Source organism: Pan troglodytes, chromosome 1, assembly GCF_028858775.2.
Source record: "Pan troglodytes isolate AG18354 chromosome 1, NHGRI_mPanTro3-v2.0_pri, whole genome shotgun sequence".
Taxonomy (NCBI): Eukaryota; Metazoa; Chordata; class Mammalia; order Primates; family Hominidae; genus Pan; species Pan troglodytes.
The window spans coordinates 1,239,210-1,255,861 of NC_072398.2; the positions used below are offsets into that span (position 1 = coordinate 1,239,210).

Genomic DNA, 16,652 nt, shown 5'->3' on the forward strand with positions numbered 1-16,652 from the left:
TGGGAAGAGCACAGAAACCACAGAAGTCAGCAGGGTTCTCCACCAGCTCCTCTGCCTCTCCCAATCCCTTCACCAATTCAGAAAGCACACATACCTGCTCAGGACTCCTCTCACATCCTGAAAAGGAAAGAAAAACACAGTTTGAGTTGGACTCTGAACTGCTTTTCACAGTCAGACTGAAGACCCCATAAAAATTTCCTTAGAAACTACTGCAAAACATTATTAAGATAAAATTATAGGGGACAATAAATCTCTTTTCTTTTTTTCTTTTTTCTTTGAGATGGAGTTTCACTCTTGTTGCCCAGGCTGCTGGAGTGCAATGGCGCAATCTCGGCTCACTGCGACCTCCACCTCCCTGCCTCAGCCTCCCAAGTAGCTGGGATTACAGGCTCCCGCCACCACGCCTGGCTAATTTTTTTTATTTTTTTGTATTTTTAGTAGAGACGGGGTTACAGGCGTGAGTCACCGCACCCAGCCAAATCTCTTTTCTTTAAAGCTATACAAAGTTTAGGTTAATTCCTGCAACACCTATCAATTTAATTATCTTCTGAATTAATAATTCTGCTACTTGGATATTGTAACAGAGTAACATTCTGCATGTAATTCAGACGGAACAGGATAAAATAGATCCTAAGTACTCATAGAATTTATTTGAGGGGCATGGATAGGTTCCTCAAATAAAGACACAAAATGTTTCCCTAAATGTCTTTATAGGAATTATAAATTCCTAATTCTCTGAACCAACATACCAGAGCTATTCCTATGAGGAGGTTATCTAAGTAGATGAATAAAGGAAGCCTTTAATAACTAGTAACATTATTTTCTCAAAGTAGATTATTAAATATATATATCTGTGATACATTTATTATATTAATAATTGTATTTGGGATACATTTCCCCTCTCCCCTTAAAAACAGTTGCCAGTCAGATAAGTTTTAATGGCATAAAAGCAGGGGAATAATTTGCTTTACCCTGTATGGGAATGTCAGGCCTTGGTCCTGGCCTTCAGGGGTAAAATGTAGCTTATTAGTACCAGGGAAGAAAGGGAAAGGAAAGTATAAAAATATACAGCCTGGGAAACACAACCAAGCCTCATCTCTACTAAAAATTTGTTTTAAATTAGCTGGGCGTGGTGGTGCACACCTTTAGTCCCAGCTACTCGGGAGGCTGAGGCACAAGGATCACCTGATCCTAGGAGACTGAGGCTGCAGTGAGCTATGATTGAGCCACTGCACTCCAGCGCGAGTGACAGAGTGGGATCCTGCCCTTATAAAAAAACTAGATAGATAAGATACCTTATTTAAGAATATACCCTCCCATGCCAGGCGGGGTGGCTCATGCCTACAATCCCAGCACTGTGGGAGGCCAAGGCAGGCAGAGCAATAAATACTATTGTTGAAATTGTCAAGCCGGGCACAGGGGCTCACGCCTTTAATCCCAACACTTTGGGAGGCCAAAGTGGGCGGATCACCTAAGGTTAGGAGTTCAAGACCAGCCTGGCCAACATGGCAAAACCCCATCTCTAGTAAAAACGCAAAAAAAAAAAAAAATTAGCCAGGTGTGGTGGCACACGCCTGTAATCCAAGCTACTCAGGAGGCTGAGGCAGGAGAATCGCTTGAGCCAAGGAGACAGAGGTTGCAGTGAGCCAAGATCACACCACTGCACCCTGCACTCAGCCTGGGCAACAGAGCGAGATTCTGTCTCAAAAAAAAAAAAAAAAGAAAAGAAACTGTCAAAGTTCTTGTATTTTGCTGTCTGCTATTTGGAAAATTAATTCCTTTCTGACTCTTAGTTTGCTAACAAGGAAATGAGCATAGCAATAATAATAAAATATAAATTTAATATATATAAGATAAAATGAGACAAATTAAATGGCTTTATAAATTCATTTAAGGGTCCCCTGCCTCATAATCAGTACTGTTTAGTCACTGTACTTGCAAATATTGTACAGTTAATAGGATTATTTATATTCATGGTACTTCCAGTGCCTGGAACTGAGTCAGAAAAGGTGGAATCTGTGCGTCAGCTGTGAAATGAGAACAGGAATCACTCAAATGAGAACAGGAATCACTCAGTTTAGAACCCCCTGCGTGAGCCACTGGGGACGAGATAGAAGTCGGTCCAGATAAATTTCTGTTGCCATTGCTTCTATCAAGAAAACATGGATCCATCAACAACTTTGGCTTTCCCTGTTCACTTGGGACATGATGCCTCACAGAGGATTAAAAACAAAGATTTCCTTTCACTGTTATTCGTCTTTCTGCTCTCTAATCCCAAACAGACTGGGACGAAGCTGCACGGGAGTCCACGTAATCCCTCCTCACCATGCCTGGAACGGGCATGCAACGTGAGTCCACGTAATCCCTCCTCACCATGCCTGGAACGGGCATGCAACGTGAGTCCACGTAATCCCTCCTCACCATGCCTGGAACGGGCATGCAACGTGAGTCCACGTAATCCCTCCTCACCATGCCTGGAACGGGCATGCAACGTGAGTCCACGTAATCCCTCCTCACCATGCCTGGAACGGGCATGCAATGTGGGCCAGGAAATCAGTGTTTGCTTTACAATCCAATATAACAATTTCAAGCTGGACAATTTAAATCATTATTCATCCTTCTGGCCAGTGACACTGAAATGTATTATGCAGACTTTCTGTGCTAGCCATCCCTAAAAAACAGCAACGCTATCAGGGACAAACTGAGGTTTTAGGAATTACTTCTCAGCCAGCAGAGTGTAGCTTGTCCTTTCCCTAGCTGTTTAAGTTTTCAGAAATCATTAATTTTAATTTTAAGAATTCTTTAGTCCTTAAAATGAACTATATGCTGTTTGTTTGTTTTTTGAGACAGGGTCTTGCTATGTTGCCCAGGCAGGTCTCGATTTCCTTGGCCCAAGCGATCCTCCTGTCTCAGCCTCCCTAATAACTGGGACTACAGGCATGTGCCACCATGCCAGACTCAAACTATATGATTCTGTAGAATCTCATGATTCTGATGCCAGGAATGGCTTCTGAGTAAATTCTAGGGTGTTTAAGCTGCCTTCTGAGTAAATTCGAGGGTGCCCTTTTCCTAAAGAACATAAACGCCAAAGTGTTTGTCTCTGAAAGCCATTGTACTAGTCTCTGTCACCTGAGTCTCACATCTGCCTGCTTCTCTGGCACCCGGCCTCACCTCCAGCAGACCCAGGGCCGGGCGCTGGCACCTCTCCTGCAGCTCATCCGCCAGCTCCTTCAGGGCCTTGCTCTGCTGGACCAGCCGGCTCTTGCTCTCCCGCAGTCTCTGCAGCGTCGCTCGCTCCTCCGCCTCCAGCCGCCTCAGCTGCCGTTGCTCCTCCTGGGCCAGAAAGCCACGGTGCTTCTCAAACTCCAATCTGAAGCGCTGCCTCTGCACTTCCACTTTCTCCTGCGGGGACACCGTGGATCACATCATCAGTGCTTGGCCCCCGGCAGCCACGTACAGGCCAGTGCTGCAGAAGGCAATGTCCAGACCTCCCTGGGCTCCGTAATTCTGTGGACTCACTGGCTGCATTCTAGCAACATGAACAGACTGGAGTCCATTCATATAAGAAGTAGCCCCGGAGAGTTTCCAAATTAAGTTTAAAAAATACTGTTGGACTGGAGTTCCCATTTTGCCACAGGCTTGGGGGCAAGGCACTTGTATACTGAAGTTTCAGTACCATATACAAAATGTGAGGTTTTGGGGAGGTCGAGGCAAGAGGAGTGCTTGAGGTCAGGAGTTCAAGACCAGCCTGGGTAACAAAGCAAAATGCGACCCCATCTCTAAAAAAATTAAAATGAACTGACCAGGCATGGTGGTAAGCCCTGTAGTCCCAGCTACCCACAAGGCTGAGCTGGGAGGATCACTTGTCTAAGAGCTCGAGGCTGCAGTAAGCTGTGATTGCACCACCGCACTTCAGCCTGGGTAACAGAGCAAGACTCCATCTCTTAAAAAATGTGGGGAAAAAGAGGAGTGTGTGCATTACAGCTAAATATCTATTAAACTACAAGAACAGTGATTAGCATAGAGCAGTCACACAGCAGAAGTTACTATTTACTACTAGATCAGTCACTAGAACCACTAGAAACAACTGAATGATGAAGAAATGTTTGTTTGAATAAGAAAAGGCTGAGAGATGAGAAAATATGAATGCTGTTTCATAATATGGTAATAGTGAACACAACCATAAGCCTAATGTTCTCTACAAAGCCAAGAAAGAACTAAGTGATGCTCAGGCCACTGATTTCAGAGTTCACGTCGGAGAATTAATCCCAATTTCTACCTGAATCTCACATCTTCAGTTTCTGAATAGACCTAAGGAACATACTTCGTCCCACGCTTAGTTTCTAGATTTTCTTCTCTCAAGATAAGTATATCAAAAACTAACTTTAAGCTGAGTACCAGAGGCAAATTATTCCCTTAAAGTATCTATACCTCCCATTCTCTGTCCTGTTTTATCGATTTATTTTATTTTTTGTATGTATTCATGGGGTACAAACGCAGTTTTGTTACATTGTTATACGGCCTTGTAGGTGAAGTCATTTGCCTGGGTTTTTTTTAATCTTTTTTTTGAGACAGAGTCTCGCTCTGTCACCCAGGCTGGAGTGCAGTGGCGCGATCTCGGCTCACTACAACCTCCTCCTCCTGGGTTCAAGTGATTCTCCCGTCTCAGCCTCCCGAGTAAGTGGGATTACAGGCACGCAGCACCATGCCCAGCTAATTTTTGTATTTTTAGTAGAGACAGGGTTTCACCATATTGGTCAGGCTGGTCTCAAACTCCTGACCTCATGATCGGCCCGCATCGGCCTCCCAAAGTGCTGGGATTACAGGCGTGAGCCACCGTGCCCAGCCTATTTGCCTGTTTTTAAACGTGATAACTTCTTGCTTTGACTAAAAGGCATGAGCTATCACCTTTTTAAACTAAACATCCCCTAAGACTTAACTACTTCCTTCCATTTTCCATCTCTACCTCCTTCCACCATTTTCTAAATCACCAGATTCAGAAAACTTCATCTTCTTTCTGAAATCAGCCAAGTCTGAACTCCATACACTGATTCCTGAAAGTGTAACTCATGTAAATATGAGAAGCTCTCTTCATATCACAGGCTGTGCTGCCGTGGGGTGGGGCAAATAACCCAGCCACTAGAAAAGAGTAGAGTCATACCTGGGGCATGAGGGGGGGTGTGGTGGGAAGCGATTTGCCTGCAATTCATCTTCCTTTCACACCACCCTCTTGAGCACAACTATATCTGCAGATAGAGAAAAAGGAAAGGTTGTTTTGTAGTATTTAGAATAACTTTTGACCAAAAATGTGTTTGCTGCATTTGGCTCACATGGATACATTCTTGATGGTAATGATCATGCAAGTTTACTTGGCTTAGAACAGGCATCTTAGTATCATCCCTACTTAAGAATAATCTGTAGAGGGCTTAAAACATGCAGGAACTCAGCTCTCCGATATGGGGATTCCGATTTTATACATCTATGGTCAGGCCAGGATTGAAAACAATTGACTTGTATTTCAGCCTGAAAAGAACAAAAATTATCAATCAATATTACAATATTAAATAATGTACATCCTACCACTATGTACATTATAGGCAAGTAATGAACATTATTTAATATTGTAAAGCTTTGTTCTTGTTCTTTTTATCTCCATTGCCACTACCCAATCGAAACTATGCTTTACTAGCTTGATCTTACTGCAGAACCCACTGCTATATCCCTATCACCTAGAATTGCATCTTATACTGTCACTACTAGTTTAAAGATATTTGTTAATAATATTGATAAACAAGTTTGTCAGTATCAACGTTAATAAGTTTAAATATTTCTTCACACATCTGAGTAACGTTAGGTACTAATGTTATTAACATCAATATTATTTAATATTGATAACTTTTATCCTTTCCTATCACTGTCTACATCATTTACCTATAATGTACATTTTTCTTTTCTTTTTTCCTTTTTTTGTCTGAGACAGAGTTTCACTCTTGTTGCCCAGGCTGGAGTGCAATGGCACGATCTCAGCTCACCACAACCTCTGCCTCCTAGGTTCAAGCGATTCTCCTGCCTCAGCCTCCCTAGTAGCTGGGATTATAGGCATGTGCCACCACGCCCAGCTAATTTTTTTTTGTATTTTTAGTAGAGACGGGGTTTCTCCATGTTGGTCAGGCTGGTCTCGAACTCCCGACCTCAGGTGATCCACCTGCTTCGGCTTCCCAAAGTGCTGGGATTACAGGTATGAGCCACCACGCCTGGCCTTAATGTACATCTTTCTTCTGGGATAAGTGTTATCTTTTCCTATCCGTATGTATCTATATTGTAATCTAGTAATGTAGTAAATAAAGAAAAATATAGTTTAAAAAGTCTTTATGTAATATCTGTATAAAGACAGAGTATAAGACTAAATTTTCAAAGAAAACAAGAAGGAAATAATTATAAATATATAGAGTGATCAGAAAAGAAGGGTTATTTGGAAAAGGAGAAAGAATAGGAATATTCTGCAAAGTATAACCTATCATATATCATATTATATAATATATTATATGAATACATAGAACTATACACACAGTTTCTATATGTAGTTTCTCAATCTTGACACTATTGACATCTTGAACAGATCATTTTTTCCTCACGAGATATGGGAACTGTCCTGTGGACTACAGGGTGTTAAGCTGCATTCCTGCCTCTACTAGATGACAGGTGCACTGCACCCACCCTTCCTCAGTTGTAACATCCAAAAATATCATCTCCAGAAATTGCAAAATGTTATCTTGGGGGGCAGGTATCGCCTCAGGTTGAGAATCACTGTGTGTGTATGAATCACTGTGTGTGTGTGTACACGCGTGCACGCACATGTGCACGAACGAAACATGGAATGAAAAGAGCTAGTGAGGTATAAAAAAATGGAATATGTGTATGTATAGATGATAAAAAAAAAAAAGCCTAAACGTTCAGATTATTTCCCTGTATATAAGATGATCACCTTGGGCTACACTTCTTCTGTTACAAAGTTGTGAAATATTCATTATTTCATTCACCTAACAAATATTTTCAAACTAGTAGCGACAGTATAAGATGCTATTCTAGGTGACAGGGATACAGCAGTGGGTTTTACAGGAAGATCAAACTAGCAAAGCTATTTAATTATAATTTGGATTGGGTGATGGCAGTAGAGACAAAAAGAACAAAAATGAACCATATCATTTGAGAGGACGGGATGACCCAGGATGGCTCTGAGGTGCTCTTGGGCATATATGGAGATGGAACAAAAGTGCTGGAGAATGGAAGATGGTAGAAGAATTACTGACCCGAATCTGGATCCTTCAAACAGGCAAGCCTCCTAAAGCCCCAACATGGTCTTACCTTCCAAATGACAGTCCTTTTCCCCACGCTGGCCTCCTGAGTCAAGGCGTCCTCCAACTCTTTCCTCACAAGTTCCAGAGCCATCTGGAGCTTTACCTGTTTGGGAACATTTCAGCTGTTACAGATGCCCTCAATCTGTACCTAACGTCACACAGATGTGTGAGGACATACAAAGGCAACTTAAACAGTCCCTAGAAAGCACATAAAAATGTTCAATATCATTAAAAACTAAACATAAATGTACTTAAGTTTTAGTGTCAGGGTCTCGCTCTGTCACTCAGGTTGTTGTGCAGTGTTGCGATCATGGCTCACTGCAGCCTCAAACTCCTGGGCTCAAATGATCCTCCCACCTCAGCCTCCCAAGCAGCTAGGACTCCAGGCACACATCATTACATTCAGCTAATTTTGTTTTCTGTAGAGATGGGGTCTTACTACATTGCCCAGGCTGGTGTCAAACTGCTGGCCTCCAGAGAGTCTCCCATCTCGGCCTTCCAAAGTGCTGGGATTATAGGCATGAGCCACTGTGCCTAGCTCCTTAAATGTATTTTAATACCAGATACAATCAAATATTTATCTAAAAGTATGCTCACTGCATTGTTATATACGATAGCATAACTAAACTAAAACATTGAAGATAGGGGAGAAAAAATTATATTAACTGGATAGAATTAAAATAAGATGTTACAGAATGTTTAATGACTAGACATACAATGATAATGTCCAATAAATAAATCTATTTTACAAAACAACATGAATTTTGAAAAAAAAATGTGCTGGTAATGAATATATTAAAACTGGGCTGAAGTAAATGAGAATGATATTAGGTAAAATGTCATCTATTGGTGTTTGGATGAAGAGTGATGCTATTATATCGCTCTATATTTCATATATTTCTCTATATAACTATATTTATATATTTCTCTATATGTATGTATTTCTCTATATAACTATATTCTATATTTCTCTATATAACTTCAACTTCTTGAAGTTATTGGTTACTTTATGATAAAGCATGGGTTTATTATTGTAGTATTAGTAGTATTATTAGGTCAGAAGGAACTTGGTAGGTTATCATATTTTATATGAAAAAACACTATATGTTGTAAACCTTACAATGAGTAAAAATACAATGAGAACTAAATCTTCCTTCAATGATAGGGCACTCACTAGAGGTAAATATGTGTATTTTAAATACTCACAAAGATACATACATAAACAGGATTTTAATCAAAAAATTCTATTCCCAAAGTTACTCAATAAATCCTACATACACATCAATTGCTTTTTAAAAGGAGAATATTATAATTGTTATATATAAAATAACAGTAGAATTCATGATACCATTTGACCCAGTGGGGAAAGTGGCATGTGTTTTGGTGTTTACAAAGAACGGAGCACTTTGACACTTGTAGATAAAGAAAAGCTCCCTCAGGCCAAAGAAACTGTCAGCAAAAGCAAGGAGATGTAGCACAGTTAGGAAAACAGTGATTCGGCTAAATTTGCTGTGTTTCCTGGCTGGTTAAGACAAGAGAGCTATGGAAACATAACTTAGGGCCCTAGAAAGCTTTCACTGAGAGGCTCAGGAGTTTAGATAATATTTATTTGGTATTTAACCGAAGAACTACTGAAAATACAGAGAACACCTTTAGAAATATTACACTAGAGGCTGGGCTGCCTGTAACACCAGCACTTTGGGAGGCCAAGGCGGATGGATCACAAGGTCAGGAGTTCAAGACCAGCCTGGCTAACACAGTGAAACCCCGTCTCTACTAAAAATACAAAAATTAGCCGGGTGTGGTGACGCATACCTGTAATCCCAGCTACCCGGGAGGCTGAGGCAGGAGAATTGCTTGCACCAGGACCCGGGAGACGGAGGTTGCAATGAGCCGAGATTGCGCCACTGCCCTCCAGCCTGAGCTACAGAGTTAGACTCCGTCTCAAAAAAAAAAAAAAAAAAAAAAAAAAAAAAAAAAAAAAGTTACTACCAATCCTGTTTCTGGACTTTTTTTTAAAAAGGCAAGAACATTCCAGAAAAGTTTAGCTAGAAATTACCTAGTACTAGTACCTACATCTCGCAAATGACAATGAAAATCAAGAAGAAATACCAAGAGAGATATTGGTAGAGAAGGAAGGGGAAAATATCCTAAACCTTAATTTAAAACAAACAAAATAAATAAATAAAAATTTTAAGAAAGCTAGTATTTGCAATGTACTACAGCGCGACTGACAGTCCTTTGGTTAAATATGTCAGTAAAGACGACTTAGACCTCCTTTGTGCTGGCAGTTGTTCTACATGCTGGGATTCAAGTGTGTTCAGAAAACATCCAAGAACTTTTGAAGGGCACCAGTAGGAAGAAATCGACACACAATTTCACAGATGCCACTATGGGGGCCAAATACTCCCATTTTGTTTTTCTTCTTTCTCTTTTAAGCTTCCCGGGCTACACCCCAAATGAAGCACCTCTTCATTGAGGATGTTCGAATCCTAAGTCCCCAAATCCCTGCTGATGGAGGCACGTGCACCTGAGCTTTGGAGGGGTCGGAACCCGTACCCAGCTCCACACTCTTCTTAACAACGCCCATACCCGAGGGTTGCTTTGGTGACAACACTCATTTAATGTAAACACTGTGCAAAAGCAAAGCATTGCACAAATGAGATTATGGCAAGTTTACGATATAGACGTACAATTGTTACCAAGAATGAACTGGACCACACAGCCCTCCCGACCAGAGCCCAGCTGAGGGACCAGACTATCCGCATCGGGAAAAACCAGCCCAGCGCGAGTTCGAGGACAGGAGAGTGCTTGGGGGAGGGGCGGACGGTGTAAAATAATGGGTGTGTGTCGCAAAGGGGGTTACCACAGCCAAGGCCAAGAGACCCACACTGAGTGAGCCGCGTGGGCGGGGGGGACGGCGCGGGGTGGGGGGAGCGGCCGTGGGAGCCGCTCAGGAGACGGGTGGCCTTGGCGGCTCCGCTCCGGACTGTCGCCCCCGCTTCCCGGTCACCGCAGCGCCCGCAGCCCCCGCCGGGGGGCGCCTCACCTGGTAGCTGCCGGCGGCCTCCTGCAGCGGCGCCGTGCGGTGCGTCCTGTGCTCGGGGCCGGCGTCGCACACCCAGCACAGCGCCGCCTGGTCCTCCTCGCAGAAGCGGCTCAGGTCCTCGCCGTGCCGCGCGCATCGCCGCGCCCCGGGCCCCGCGCCCAACCCCAGCCGCCGCACGCTCTCCACCAGGCCCGCCAGCTGCCGGTTGGGGCGAAAGCCCGAGGGCCGGAAGGGGCCCCGGCACTGCGGACAGGCGTAGACGCCGCCCTGCGCGCTGTCCGACTTCTCGCAGAACTCGGAGATGCACCTGAGGCAGAAGCTGTGGCCGCAGTCCACGCTGACCGGCTCCTGCAGGAAATCCAGGCACACCGGGCACCGCGCATCCTCGCGCAGCCGCTCCCCGGGCGGCGCCGAGGCCATGACCCGCCTCCCGGAGGGCTGCGCTCCCGGCCGCCCGCACCGTCTCCCCTCGCGGTCTGCACAGGGGGAGGAGCCCACGCCCCAGGAAAGCAGGCGCCGATGGGTGGTGTCCGCTGGCTTCAGTTCAAGAGCTCAGACGAGCCACACCCGGTGAAAAGCCACCACTCAGGCGCTCCCTATGTCGGGGATAAAATTAACGTTATGGTTCCCCCCCCACCCCCCGCCCCCGTCACACACACACCCAGGAAACTGGGCATTTCTAACTGGAATCCCTCCTCATATGCTGTTTTCACTGTCAGTAGATTTGGAGAATTGCTAAATTCCCTCCTTCCTTCCATCTTTGTTTGTTTTGTTTGTTTTTGTTTTTTTGAGAGGGAGTCTCGCTCTGTCGCCCATGCTGGAGTACAGTGGCGCGATCTCGGCTCACTGCAGCCTCAGCCTCCCGGGTTCAAGCGATTCTCCTGCCTCAGCCTCGCACGCAGCAGGGATTACAGGCGCCCGCCACCATGCCCGGCTAATTTTTGTATTTTTAGTAGAGACGGGGTTTCACCATTTTGGTCAGGCTGGTCTTGAACTCGTGACCTCAGGTGATCTGCCCGCCTCGACCTCCCAGAGTGCTGGGATTACAGGCGTGAGCCACCGCGCCCAGCCTCCATCATCATTATATAGATTTAGTGCAGATTTCTGGGGTACCAGTGCAGTTTTGTTACATGGAGACACTGCATAAAGTCTAGGCTTTAGCGCAGGCATCGCTGTGATGGCGTAAATTGTTCTCATTAGGTGATCTCTCATCCCTCGCCCGCCTTCCACCCTCCGAGCCCCTTCCATTGTTTACTGAGCTACTCCATGGTCCTCTCATGCCATAATCGTTTCTTAAAAGGCTTTCCCCCTTTATATGGCATAATCAATTTTTAAATGTTTTTTTCAAACTTCATTTTTTTCTCTTGCACTAATTACCTCTTGATAAAGAAATGAGACACCGCCTGACACGGGAAGATGCCTGCATAGGTGTGTGTAACTATAGGTTTACAGCCCAGCCAAAAATAATTCTAAATATTTAAATAAATATCTGGCCTAGTTCAATGAGGATCCTATAAGGAATACACACGTGTTGTAGGATTGTTGCAAAGCCAGTCTTGGAGATGACAAAGCTATAGAGATACTCATCAGAGGAATAATTCAAGCTTAGCCTCTCAGTGGTGTACCTGCCAGATGGGGGAGGCTGAGACAGGAGCAAAATGATTTGACAGAGTATGTTACTTCATCCAGTGGAAGGCTGAATCAGGATAAAGTACATTAAAGTCTCTAATGTCGTCCAGAAAGTCGACAAGTCTGAGGCAGTGTCTGCATCTGTGCAAAATAACTTTAGTGTGGTGGAGTTTGAAGTGATGGTGGGGTGTGCCTGTGGAAAATCAATCTGTCCCTGAGCACACATTGTGTCTGTTTGCAGCCAGGAGTCTCAGACATTGCACCAGGTACTGAAAATACACATGTTAAGGAAAAGAGGTGGGACCCCATTTCTCCAGGAGCCTTAAGATCAACTAGAAGAGGTGGATATGAAATCATGCAAACATATAATGACAAACCAATAACTGCAAGGAAGGTCGCTCACCAGTCCTGCAGGAATATAACAGAGGACTCTGAACGAGGCTGCAGGGTCGGGGGCAGACACCTGAGGTCTCCGAGCAAACCTCTGATAGGTGAACACAAGCTGGCCAGCAGGAAGGGGGGCTCCGCAAGGCCGTGCCCCCAGAAGCCATGAAGGGTACAAGGTAAACTTCAGCAGGTGGGAGCAAGACATACCCAGACGACACTGAGAAGCCAGGCAGGCTGGCAAGCTGGGCCAGAATATGGTGGCAGCAGATAAGGCTGCAGCAAGAGGCGGGGCCAGATGACTCAGGTCCTTGGGGATCCTGTGGGGTTTGTGGGTCTTCATTATAAGGACAAACTCTTGGGCTGGATCTCTGGCGACAGGCAGAGCAGATGATCTTGAGGCCTAAAGGTTAAGTGCACAATTAAAGCGAATAGATTCTTGGAGAACACACATGGATCTGTATTAGCAAAACACGAAAGATGTGGCATTAGAGAAAAAAGCTAAAGAGCAGAAGGCTTAGCAAAGAAAAACAGACTTTGGCTCCGGACTAAGGGCTGTGGCACTTGCTGAGAAGCTTGAGGCAAGCTGTGCCGCGTTTCTGCCCTGCATTTCTTCTGACGTGCAGTGAAGAGGTGTTAGTGTCATTCATATAAGGCCTTTCAGAGTATTAAACGAGCTAATAGATAGTAGACACTTAATATAGGTCCTGGCATGTTGGAAATACACACACACACACACACACACACACACACACACACGTATATATATTGAGACAGGGTCTTGCTCTGCTGCCCAGGCTATAGTGTAGTGCCACAACCTGACTCACTGTAGCCTCTACCTTTCAGGCTCAAGTGATCTTCTCACCTCAGCCTCCCAAGTACCTGGGACTACAGGTGCCCGCCACCACGCCCAGCTAATTTTTGTATTTTTTGTAGAGACAGAGTTTCGCCATGTTGCCCAGGCTGGTCTCAAACTCCTGGGTTCAAACAATCTCCCCACCTTGGCCTCCCAAAGTGCTGGGATTACAAGTGTGAGCCACCTCGCCCGGCCATGTAGCAAATATATTTAATTGAAGAAAAGGAAATGAAATAGTGAAGTGAATGGAAGGATGGTGAGTCAAAAGGTAAGCTACATTAGGAAGAGACATTTTTTTCTATTTTGTTCACTGCTCTATCTATCCCCAGGACCTTGAAGAGTAACTGGCACAAATGGACACTCCACACATACTAACTGATTAAACAAGTTAATAAGTGAATGAACAGAATTAGGACAGTTTATCATAGGAGCTAATGAAAGAGGGAAGTTCAAAGATGATTATATTATGTCAAATGTCAAATCCATGTTTTTCTGCATTTTACATATATGATCTTGCTCTGGCTTTCCATAACTCTGGCAGATGCGGGAGCATTTTTCTATTTTGCAGGCATAACGAGACACAGTAAAACAATCCATTTACTCAAATGTATGGGCCAGTTGATAACTAGGCTCACTTAAATTCAGATTTCCTAGTGCCTACGATCCTAAGGAAAGGCCCCTGGCTTCTGATGTTGGGGGTCACTGTGGTTTTCAGGAGGGTGTGACAGAGTGGGCGAGCTCACTTCTTCCCCTGCTGGTTCTAGAGTTGCTGAGCTTAAACTGTTTTGTCTCTGACACTGGTTGACTAGGAATGACATCGGTACCATTGTTCTTAGAAACACACATTTCCCTTACAGCACGTCCATGCAGGTAAGTCGTGGACTGGATTATATCTAGATGTCATTGTATTTACAAATGCTATGTGGAGTGCCTCGCCAGGCAGTTTCTGGTTTAATGGGAATACTCTAACTTAAATTTGTATTTTCTCATGAGCTTTCTTTTGGGGTAAATAAAGCACCTCTTGGTTTATGCCAATACGACCAAATTCTAATGCACCCCACTCCTGAATTTATAGGCTAACTCCACCCTGCGACTCATTTGCAGGTTGCAGAGTTGCAAATCTTTTAGCTAATACCACCTGCAACCATCCTCCTTCTCTAATATTCGTCTTCAGTTGTGTCCTGCCTTCTGTGACATCATTAAAATATGGGATCTGACGTCATCTGACCATTATTCCTCCCTGCTCTTTTTTGTAATTTCTTTGGTATCATGGCTTTGGGCTCCTGAAACCATTTCTTCAGGACAGCAATATTTTCTTCCCTACTTTGAACCCTTTTCACGGAGTTTCTCAGCTCTCCATGGCCAAACCCTTTGCCTCAGCTTTGGGGATTCACAATCTCCTAGCTCCATAGCCCCCAAATCAGCCCAATTTGTTACCAAAAACCAGGAGTTCGGTCTAGGTCCTGCTGCTCTCCACACAGAAAGCCAATCACTGAGACAACGATTATTGCCAAAGAAGAAGCTTTTAATCAGGTGCTGCAGCAGAGGAGATAGGAGCTCAGTTTCAAATCCATCTCCCTGACTGACTAAAATTAGAGGCTCATAGAGGCAGGGAAGAAATATAACACTGTGGAAAAAGAGGAACTAGGGAGGGGTAAGGAAGCAATCATGTTGAATAAGCGGACTGGACTGGCATCTCATTATCTGGTTGAGATGACCTGGGGTGATCCGGTAAGTTTCAGTTCTTTGTTACTTTACTTTTCAAGAGGGCTGGTGGTCCTTTCCTGAGGAAGGAACTCAGATAAAACAAAAGTAAGTTTCAAGCTCTAAGACCAGAAGGGTCAAATTCTCTCTCTCTCTCTCTCTCTCTCTCTCTCTCTCTCTCTCTGTGTGTGTGTGTGTGTGTGTGTGTGTGTGTGTCTATAGGACTATTGGGTTGGCAAATTCACGATGCCAAAAATAAAAGCACAGCCCTCAAGACTAGCAGCCGCTGACTCAGCATTTCCTCCCTGCTTCTGGCTTTAAAAGGACCTCATTCACGCAACTGAACCCTGCATTTTTTTCTCTTTTTCTTTTTTCTTTTTTTCTTTCTTTTTTTTTTTTATTTTTTTGAGACAGAGTCTTGCTCTGTCACCCAGGCTGGAGTGCAATGGTACGACCTCGGCTCACTGCAACCTCTGCCTCCCGGATTCAAGCGATTCTCCTGCCTCAGCCTCCTGAGTAGCTGGGATTACAGACACATGCCATCACGCCTGACTGATTTTGTATTTTTAGTATGGCTGGATGTGGCTCCCACTCAGGTGGCAATGCAGGGAAAGAGATCATGGCTAATTTTGTATGCTATGCCAAACAGTTTAGTCTTTATTGGTAGGCAATGGATATCAATGACACTCACCATTATCACCACTGGATGTGGTATATAGACCCTACTTTTCTCTTTCCCAGTGGTTGCCAGCATTGACATCCTGTGGATTACCGTGAATTAGAGGCTTTGTCTGTCCGAATGATGCTCTAGGGTGGCTGGGGTGGTTGGAATGGGACAGCAAAGTTGTGGGGTTTTCTGATAGCCTTTGGAGGCAGCCCAGATCCAACTGTATTTGCATAGATCGCATTGTTCCAGCTGATAAATGCACAAACACCCATAGTAGGCCTCTCTAGCCACTTCTCCAAGGAAAGCCCACAAAAGCTCTGCAATGAGTTTGAAGTGATCCCTCAACACCCCCTTGCTATCTCTATTCTGCGTAAAATGAGGAGGAGAAAGGCACTGAGGCATTTTTCCAGATATACAGACTTCCGCAATGAATCTGCAATGAATGGGCTAATATGGATCCAGTGTTCCATATTGTGTTAAATCCGTTTGTGTAAATCCTATTGTGTAAATTAGTTTGATACAAAAAATACGTATTGGCTCTTCATAGTTATATGACATGTGTTAAGAATGTCTGTGAATTCAAGAATCTTCCGCAAACACACTCCATAGCACAAGAAGACAAAATGCATGAGTTATAAAATAGTATTTTCTCCTGCTTTATATAAGATTTAAAGAAAGATAAGAAGCATATATATTTGTTTAATTGATGGCAGGGTAGGAAGAAAAGCAGGAACAAATTCATGATGATATTTGAAGGGAGGTGGTTCCCAATAGTGGAAATAGCAAGAGGCAAAGCCCTCCAAATAAATAGTTATAAACGTTAACCTCAATTTTGAAAGAAATGAGCACATTTTTCAAAGTATGTAAGTAAAGAAGGTAATACGATGCAAGTTGAGTCTTTGAAAAGTAAATTTTTAAAAATTATTTTTAAAAATAAAATTTGTCTGAAAAGCAGATCTTCCTAGATGAAAATGCTGATAAGAAGTACCAATCCAAGTGGCTCCA

General features: G+C 43.9%; 2 protein-coding genes across 6 annotated transcripts in view; both read right to left on the reverse strand.

Moving 5' to 3' along the window:
• The window catches only part of TRIM58 (tripartite motif containing 58), a 61,137-nt gene extending 50,222 nt beyond the window's left edge, over window positions 1–10,915 (reverse strand). Inside the window, exons 1-4 of one of the 3 annotated variants that reach the window (XM_016942353.4) lie at window positions 10,408–10,915; window positions 7,366–7,461; window positions 3,172–3,402; window positions 95–117 (exon numbers count right to left, since the gene is read on the reverse strand). In XM_016942353.4, coding sequence (XP_016797842.3) covers window positions 95–117; window positions 3,172–3,402; window positions 7,366–7,461; window positions 10,408–10,827 — 770 coding nt within the window. In that variant the 5' untranslated portion in view covers window positions 10,828–10,915. Of the gene's footprint in view, window positions 1–94; window positions 118–3,171; window positions 3,403–5,161; window positions 5,249–7,365; window positions 7,462–10,407 lie in introns of those variants that run through there. The other 2 variants (XM_009441849.5, XM_054675072.2) reach the window with 2 other exon arrangements.
• Window positions 10,916–11,196: 281 nt separating this feature from the next.
• LOC104004828 (uncharacterized) overlaps window positions 11,197–16,652 on the reverse strand; it is a 225,911-nt gene continuing 220,455 nt past the window's right edge. The window contains exon 3 of one of the 3 annotated variants that reach the window (XM_063809193.1): window positions 11,197–12,823. The gene's annotated coding sequence lies outside the window, so the exon portion shown is untranslated. Of the gene's footprint in view, window positions 12,824–14,785; window positions 15,061–16,652 lie in introns of those variants that run through there. The other 2 variants (XM_063809207.1, XM_054675119.2) reach the window with 2 other exon arrangements.